This window comes from Lates calcarifer, linkage group LG11, assembly GCF_001640805.2.
Source record: "Lates calcarifer isolate ASB-BC8 linkage group LG11, TLL_Latcal_v3, whole genome shotgun sequence".
NCBI lineage: Eukaryota > Metazoa > Chordata > Actinopteri > Centropomidae > Lates > Lates calcarifer.
Genome location: NC_066843.1, coordinates 7,944,036 through 7,953,180, shown reverse-complemented (window position 1 = coordinate 7,953,180; position 9,145 = coordinate 7,944,036). Strand labels below are relative to the sequence as shown.

Sequence of the window (9,145 nt, the reverse complement as noted above, 5' to 3'; positions counted from 1 at the left end):
GTTCAAGTGTGATTACATCTTGCCTTATAAGGACTAGAAAGATGTTGCCAACCAGGCTGAGATAAGACCTATAATAAGTCCCACTCGGATATCAAAGATCTTTATCCTCGTGTTACATTAGATTCTGAAGATGTTGTTGCTGTTATGGAAACTCTGTGTCCCTGGAAAAACTATGTGACTCTGGTTTTCAGACATTGCTGGCTCCAAAATAAAATGACCTGCATAATCCTGAAAAACAACTGTCAGACAATTGTCCAAATGCCTTTCAGTATTACCATTCACTTACACAATAATAGTTTTTAAACTATTTTTATAATTTTACATTCAACCATATAACTGTAAACCTGACTTAACCGCCACTTCAACTTTTAGAAATTGATCATAGTATTTCTTTTGTCTGTGCCTAGAGGGTCCTAGTTAAGTAAACCAATGTGTCCAGACTTGTTGCAGCACATTTTCACTGTTGACAGTTGGTTTATTCAGTTTTATGAGAAAAAGACAACTGATGTATGTGAATAATATAAACAGAAATTTCACCTTTGCAGTAAAATATGGGGGACTGGGGCACTGTGTTAAAATATTGTGAGATTATTTGTTAGAAAAAAAAGGCCTCTGATAATTAATACACTTTCCATTCTGTTTTGTGTATTGATAAGGGCTTTGGAAAAAGAAGGGTCAAAATTGTTGCTCTTCAAGTGCCAGTTACATATGTTGTATTTTGTAGACCCTTCAGGTTCATACATTGCTAAAATGGCTTGAATACAGGCTGTCATTTGAGCTACAATTAGTTGCTGCATAGTTTTGCACTGTGCACATCTCAGCTGAACCAACATTTCTCTTGTCCAACAAGAAAACAACCATGAGAAGAGGTTACCATGACTTAAAGACAAATATGTAGCTTATTTCATAGCAGTTGTTACCATGTATGATATGCAGTCAATGTTGGAAAATAACTAAGAACATTTACTCAAGTACTGTACTGTCAATTCAGGGTGAAATATTGGACTTTTTACTCCACTTCATTTATTTGATAGCTTTAGTTACTAGTTACTTTTAAGATAGGGATTTTACACAATGGATAGTGTAACACATTTTTAAAATACAGCACAATGTTCAAGATTAAGCCACTGGTTTACAATTTTTTGGCTTCTGACATCTTACAAAATGCAATGTGTGGGGCCACATTTCAGATGTCTATGAATTGTTAACAGCTCCACCAAATAGTAGTGGAGCTTCTCACATGGTTTCATATTAATAAATGTTCAAATGATCCAATATTTCATAAAAAAAAAAAAACTAGGAGTAGAAAAAAAGTTTAAAAATTTTTGAAAACAGATTTGTGAATCAGAACTTTGTTTTTCTTCTTTTCTCTGCCATTTATCATCTCATGACCCCACAGATTTATCTAGTGTCCTTGTTTCTAAAACTATAAAGAAGTTCAAATTAGTTCCACCTCCAGCAGCTACAACATCAACATGCTGCCTACATAGTTATGCTACAGCATTAATAATCCAATGGTAATGTCAGATGCAATAATGTATTAGTGGTTAGTCAGAGGGACCAAAGTAGTACTTTTACTTTAAAACTTTAACCACATTTTGCTGTTATTATTGTTAGTACTTTTACACAAGGGTAGATTTGTTTTCACTGTCTACACACAATACTGATATATGTAAGTTAGACGTTTGACACGTTTGATACGAGATCCATTTTAACAGCACAAAATAACGTAACTAACATAAACTACAAACACTTTTTTCAGGTTTGTAGTGTTGTCTCATGTTTTTGACTTAAGCAGCACCAGCGGCGCTCATGTTACGTACTGGCGTACTCGGTGACGAAGCCGGAAGTATCAATGAGGATCCCACGCATTGAAAAGTCCACAGACAAGTGCTAGCTAAAGTTAGCGTTACTAATTATTGGGCCGACCATTCTATTTAGCCGTTCAGGCTCTCGGCAGATATGCCTTCATTAAATGGAAAACCCGATGTTGTGTTTGTAAGTTAGAGCATACGGTATACTGCTACCTCTTACATATATTATGAACGAGTGTTGTGTTAGCTAGCTAACTTGTAATGACTGTGTGCTTAACTTGAAATTATTGTGGTTCGTAAGTTATGAATCCGAGTGAACTGTAGTTAGACATGCTTGTCTTATAATTTTCTGTTAAAATATTTTACTTACAATAGTTACCGTTAATCTGTTACAGGTTGATTTAATTTACAAAGTTGTTAACGTTTTAGTAACGTCACGCTGTCGCGCTAATGTTAGCTTTAGCAGACGCAACGTTAACTCATTCAAAATGACTGCTGTTGAGTTTTAAGCGTTTTGTGCTATGATGTTTTAGGAGGACGATGATCTGCCGTATGAAGAGGAGATTATCAGGAACCCATACTCAGTCAAGTGTTGGATGCGTTACATCGAATTCAAACAGAATGCACCCAAATCCACCCTCAACATGATCTATGAACGGGCTCTTAAGGAGCTGCCTGGCAGGTAACTAATACCCAGGGATACGTTATAAAGAAACCATCACAGTTGTAACGAAAAGCCGGCAAATCCACAGATTATTGCAACCACATCAGTAAACGTAAGACGTGTTTTTGCAACGAAGATTAGTCAATTGTCAAGTGCTTTGTTTTTGTGTTGTCATTGGTTAAAACGTGACTCACGTTGTTTTGCATTGTTAAAAGACTTAGATACGTTTTGGCTTGTAATTAGGTGATCGTGTCAAAATGACCATATTAGGTTTTGTGCAAAAAGTAGTTGTGTATGGTTTAACTCTTTTGTACAACAATTTCCTCTTGTTTCCAGCTATAAGCTGTGGTACAGTTATCTGAGGGAAAGACGGAAACAAGTCAAAGGGAAATGTATCACTGAACCAGCCTATGAAGAAGTCAATAATTGCCATGAAAGGGCACTGGTGTTCATGCACAAGGTAATACCTCCTGTAAAACTCTTGTCAGTAAAAAATTATCATTAATATATGGTTATTGTGCTTGAAACTAACCATCTGTCTTTCCTCACATTAGATGCCTAGAATATGGCTTGATTACTGCCAGTTCCTTGTGACCCAATGCAAGATCACAAGAAGTCGGCGAACATTTGACCGTGCACTCAGGGCTCTTCCTGTTACTCAGCACCCACGCATCTGGCCTCTGTACCTCCGCTTTGTCCGTAACCTGCCCCTGCCTGAGACAGCTATCAGGGTGTATCGCAGGTACCTTAAGGTGAGACTACTATTACTATTAGGGATTACCATTCATGGGTCAAATCACTGTTTAAAAGGAAAACTGTCAGTAGATCATTATATGATGTCTGTCCTTTGTACCATGTAGCTTTCTCCAGAGAATGCAGAGGAATACATAGACTACTTACGGTCTGTTGGCCGCTTGGATGAAGCAGCTGTGCGCCTAGCAACTGTTGTCAATGACGAAAGCTTTGTGTCCAAAGAGGGCAAGTCTAACTATCAAGTAAGATTTTATTCTCATTCTAAGCACCTCCCAATGTGCCTTAAAAAAAAAAGCTCAACAGGAAAATTGCTGAAACTTTTTTCCACATATTTTTTTTTCTTCCTTCGCAGCTGTGGCATGAGCTATGTGACCTGATCTCCCAGAATCCTGATAAGGTGACCTCTCTGAATGTTGGAGCCATCATCCGAGGAGGCCTCACTCGCTTCACAGACCAACTTGGAAAACTTTGGTGCTCTTTGGCTGACTATTACATCAGGAGTGGCCACTTTGAAAAAGTGTGTTCTCTCTGAGTAGCTTCCATTTTTACGCATATCATAAAGCGCTAAATATATTGAAGGTTATTTATCTAAATACTGCTCTACTTTATGTTAAGCTAGTTAGTTCCTTTCAGTTGTATTAACATTAATTTACTGTGTGCCAATTTTACTTGCTGACTGTGACTATCTTGTGTGTCTTTAATTTCTCAGGCCCGTGATGTGTATGAGGAGGCCATCCTCACAGTGGTAACAGTAAGGGATTTCACACAAGTGTTTGATAGTTATGCCCAGTTTGAGGAGAGCATGATTGCTGCCAAGATGGAGACTACTGCTGAGATGGGGCAGGATGAAGATGGTGTGTGAATTCATTAATATTAATATACAGTATATGTGTACACTCCTTGCTTTCACTCTTCATATGCATGTTGTACTCTTTATCCCTGTCCTCCATAGATGACATAGATCTGGAGCTTAGATTGGCTCGCTTCGAGCAGTTGATAGCCCGGCGTCCCCTCCTCTTGAACAGTGTACTACTGAGGCAGAATCCCCATAATGTCCATGAGTGGCACAAGCGGGTGAAATTGTATGAGGGAAATCCACGGCAGGTGAGTTTTGGGCCATTTTGTAGATACTGTTTGGACAGGGACCATGCACAGACTGTTCATAGTGGTAACAAACACCACCGCCTTTATATAGTGCATTTCTAATGCATCCATGCTCACCATATTCTTTGCAGATTATCAACACATATACCGAAGCAGTACAGACTGTGGATCCAATGAAGGCCACAGGGAAACCTCACTCTCTCTGGGTTTCCTTTGCTAAATTCTATGAGGAAAACGAGCAGCTGGATGATGTAAGTCACAGAGGTCTTTCCACAGGGATTCTCAGACCCTCTGCACCTCAGATGAGATGTTTTTTCTATTCTTGATATGTTTTATGTTTTTTATGTTTTATTTACTGACTGTCAATCAGGCCAGGACAATCTTTGAGAAGGCTACCAAGGTGAACTACAAGCAGGTGGATGATCTCGCTGCAGTGTGGTGTGAATATGGAGAGATGGAGCTGCGCCACGAAAACTATGAACAGGCACTGCGCATACTGAGGGTGAGACATTCATCTGCAGGAATTACTATAGTTGCAATCAGTAGAATAGTAACACCATTTACACTAGATGTTTAGTAACATCTAGTGGCAGGACTGAGAAACTACAACAACACTGGAAACCCTTTGTCTTCTAGCTGCTTTTGAGATGGTATTTTCAAACTTAAAGCCTGGTAAATGATACAGTTGACTATAGATAATACCGGATGCCTGATTACAATAATCTGTAGTATAAAAGTTTAGCATGATGGTTGCTTTTGCTTAGGCTCTCTCCACCTTTCAAACATTGCAGTAATGTTCACTTGCTTCTTAAAACCACCAATAAATGTGTGTAGAAATGTGTTGTGGATATAATTGTAAGACATTTGTTCCTTTTATGATTTGATTATAGAAAGCTACAGCCATCCCATCCAAGAAAGCAGAGTACTTTGATGCATCTGAACCAGTCCAGAACAGAGTGTACAAATCCTTGAAAGTCTGGTCTATGTTGGCAGATTTGGAGGAGAGTCTTGGCACCTTCCAGGTATGTTCACTACATGTCTGTGACTTTCCAGTATATTTTATAAGCTAACGATATACAATAGTTTAAATCACATGGCAGATAAACTCTGAGACATTTAGTATTGTCTGAGAATTCTTATTCTTTCTCCATTTTCCTTTCTTTTCTCCTCAGTCTACAAAAGCAGTGTATGACCGTATTATTGACCTCCGCATCGCAACGCCACAGATCATCATCAATTATGCCATGTTCCTTGAAGAGCACAACTACTTTGAGGAAAGCTTCAAAGTAATTATATGCCACCTATGAACTAAACCCATGTTTATTTTCAGTTTGTATTCTTGCCAAGCACCAATTTAAATTATTCTTTAATGTCTTTTTTAACACCTTTTTTAGGCATACGAGCGTGGTATAGCTCTCTTCAGGTGGCCAAATGTTTATGACATCTGGAACACTTACCTCACCAAGTTCATTGATCGTTATGGGGGAAAGAAGCTGGAGAGGGCTAGAGATTTGTTTGAACAAGCCCTGGATGGCTGCCCTGCCAAGTTCGCCAAGAGTAAATAGCTTTGTTAAAATGACATTGACAACTTTTGTACATTTATGTGAAATGTATTATTATTATTTTTATTTTTTCATTTGAAAAATACATTCAAGCCAAATGTAACACTGTGCTTTGCTTTTCAGCCATTTACTTGTTGTATGCCAAATTGGAGGAGGAGTATGGATTGGCACGACACGCCATGGCTGTCTATGAAAGAGCAACACAGGCAGTGGAAACTGAAGAGAGACATCTCATGTTCAATATCTACATCAAGAGAGCAGCTGAAATTTATGGAGTTACCTATACCAGAGCAATTTACCAGAAAGCTATAGAGGTATGATAATGTTGTTCTTTGCTCTTAACGATCAAATGAAAATACCAGTGTTGTCTTCCTTTCTACAGAGTTTAGAGAAAAACATGCATTTTGTTCACTTGTTCTGTTCAGTGCTGAAATAACTCAAATTTGAGTTGTACTTTCATATTTATCCAGGTCCTTCCTGATGAGCATGCAAGGGACATGTGTCTGCGATTTGCTGACATGGAGAGTAAACTGGGTGAGATTGATCGGGCCAGAGCAATCTACTCCTACTGCTCCCAGATCTGTGACCCAAGGGTGAGTTAAGCTACCTTCTGCCATTCCTGTTTCCATCAGAGATGTAGACATAATTCCTGGTGACTTATTATATATAAACTTGATCTTTCAGGTTACAGCTAATTTCTGGCAGACTTGGAAAGAATTTGAGATCCGCCATGGAAACGAGGACACCATCAGAGAAATGCTGAGGATCAAACGCAGTGTCCAGGCCACATACAACACCCAGGTCAACTTTATGTCCTCTCAGATGCTGAAGGCCACAACAAGCTCCACAGGCACTGGTGAGTGAGCTTGAACTAGCTTGATAGCCTCTGACAAATATTTTCTGTACAAGGCTGGTACCACGAATGCACTTTATGGACTGTATGGGATATTGGGGGAATGGATTATATTGGGAGCCACATACACAACATATTTGTCCCAAAACCTGAAAACTGCACAAGAATTAATCTACTCATTTATTTTAAAATGTTCATGTGTGTTTGTCTAACCATATTTTGATAATGTGTCCAGTATCAGATCTTGCTCCAGGCCAAATGGGAATTGATGACATGAAGATGCTGGAGCAGAAGGCACAGCAGCTTGCTGCAGAAGCAGAGCAGGACAAGCCAAAGCCCAAAGAGAAGATCCTCTTTGTCAGGTTTGTTGTTCATCTTTCTTTTTCCCCCACTCCATTAAATTGTGCCTTTTATATAATTAGACTCCATGTTCTCCAGTGGAAAATTAGTCATATTCTCCTTATCTGCTCATGCAGGAGTGACACCTCTCGCAGTGAGCTGGCTGAGCTTTCCAAACAAGCCAATCCTGATGAGATCGACATTGATGATGATGATGAGGATGAAGATGAAGACCAAGGACCAGATGGTGAGTAACAGACACAAGAGGCCTCGCCTCAGCCGCAAAATGGAAAAATTTGGTGCTTGTTTAAACATTTATGCAGACATGTTTTACTCATGAAAATGCATGTACTAATTGTCTTTTCCTCTTTGCCTTTACAGAGGTGCAGCTTGAGCAGAAGAGTGTCCCCACAGCTGTCTTTGGGGGGCTCAAAGATGACTGAAACATACCTTTCTCACTGAACTTTAAAAAGATGTAGTTGTCTGATTTCTCTTGTAGTCACCGAATAGACTTCATTTGAAAAACAGTCAGAGTGGCAGCTTTTGTGCCTTCTATTAATCTTCCCTGTGGATTTCTGTAGTGCAGTATAAAAAGAAATGAACCTCTTAGTTTTGGCCACATGGTGTCAGTCTTTCTCAAGATAATTGTGCAGATGAGCAGTTTTCTTTTATGAAATAGTCAAATGTGGTAACGTGATAACTGTAACTGAAGTCTGATGAAGTTTGACTTTGTTTCTGAACAACATTTTGTAAAAGAATTAACAGTGATAACACTTTTGTACACTTAATAAATGCAGAGGTCTTTCTCAGACAGGAAGCTCTGCCCTAGAAAACATAGGGGAGGAGCCTAGTTTCTTGGACAGGGAGCATTCATTTGAAAGTGGAGCTGAGCATTCAAGCCTTGCATTGTTGGCTTGAGGATCACTATTAGGTGGGTGCCTTGTGAAGCTCAGTGTTTCTGAAAAGATTTCTTGTATACTTGTATACTTGTATACATATCTTACTATCCAAATATGAAAGTTATGCCCTAATTGTACATTTATTATTGTACAAGTAGACTCAAAGAACAATTTGTACAACTGATGATAACAGGAGGTATATCAAAATTTTGGAACCAACATAATTCAGTTAACCTGCTGTAGATGATAATTTAGAAAAGTTCCTAATTCCCAATTTTGTTATAGTTGCCGGTGTTTACTTGGCTCACTTATCACTTGTGAGGCTGTAAGTGACCATGCTATAGACATGCCTTTCAGTCAGCATCGGTCATGGTCTTCTTGCAACCCAGTACAGTTTATTACAGCTTTTGGTACACAAGATTTTTGAAAGTTTTCTTAATGTCACACTGCACAACTTTGTGGTGTTTGTGAATTATGCACCAGCAATTCTGCCTGTGTCTAGCTGGTCTCTTTGAGTCTATGAAACTTTCTTTAGAATATCTTGAAAATGCTGTTGTAATAAAAAAGGACTTGTGATAAATACAGTGATTTACTGGACAGAGGAAAGTCTGCTCTAGAAAACACAGGGAAGGAATTTGAAGCAACATTTAATTGAAACAGGAGCTAAGCATCCCAATCTCACATTGTTGATGTCACATTGGCTTTATAGTGTTGCAAAAGTCCTTTATTCAGACATGACTAAAAATTTAAATTGTGCTTCAACAATGTATGTACAACACATGCATGCTGGAAGATTCACGGAAATGCTTTTTATGGTGTAGATCTACATAAGTGATTGATGGAAAATGCCTTGCTCTTTTAATTGTCACCCCATCACAAGAGTTAAATTGACAGAGATTTGGAAAAAGTACTGACTAGAACAAAATTGTTTCTTTTATAATTAGATTAAAATAGCTGAGAGGTAATCCTCTTACAAAGTTACTGCAGTGGGGCGCTTTGTGAGCTCTTGGAACTTTGAGCAACATCATGTGATGAGTCACTCTTGAGATTTCTGTTTTCCAGTGTGGATGATGCTATTAGAAACAAGGCTTCAAAAACAATTGGAAAGAAAGTGTCTAGAGTCACAATAATTGGAGGCAAACAACTTAACTATTTTC

The 9,145-nt window shown here is 38.6% G+C and overlaps 1 protein-coding gene across 1 annotated transcript; it reads left to right on the top strand.

The window, feature by feature from the left end:
* The first annotated feature begins 1,837 nt into the window (after positions 1 to 1,837).
* xab2 (XPA binding protein 2) lies at positions 1,838 to 8,568 on the top strand. Its single transcript, XM_018704571.2, has 19 exons — positions 1,838 to 1,998; positions 2,348 to 2,496; positions 2,815 to 2,938; positions 3,033 to 3,230; positions 3,339 to 3,473; positions 3,584 to 3,748; positions 3,941 to 4,085; positions 4,184 to 4,335; positions 4,467 to 4,586; positions 4,706 to 4,837; positions 5,226 to 5,357; positions 5,508 to 5,621; positions 5,730 to 5,892; positions 6,021 to 6,211; positions 6,368 to 6,490; positions 6,582 to 6,753; positions 6,986 to 7,112; positions 7,227 to 7,336; positions 7,471 to 8,568. The coding sequence occupies exons 1-19, from the start codon at positions 1,963 to 1,965 to the stop codon at positions 7,530 to 7,532; spliced, it is 2,550 nt and encodes an 849-aa protein (XP_018560087.1). The 5' UTR covers positions 1,838 to 1,962; the 3' UTR covers positions 7,533 to 8,568.
* Positions 8,569 to 9,145: the final 577 nt, after the last annotated feature.

Excerpts from the sequence above, each read along its gene's own strand:
- xab2 (XM_018704571.2), top strand. The coding sequence starts at position 1,963 with ATGCCTTCATTAAATGGAAAACCCGATGTTGTGTTT. Across the intron at positions 4,587-4,705 it reads AAAACGAGCAGCTGGATGAT|GCCAGGACAATCTTTGAGAA; the intron begins GTAAGTCACAGA and ends ACTGTCAATCAG. Across the intron at positions 5,893-6,020 it reads CCCTGCCAAGTTCGCCAAGA|CCATTTACTTGTTGTATGCC; the intron begins GTAAATAGCTTT and ends TTTGCTTTTCAG.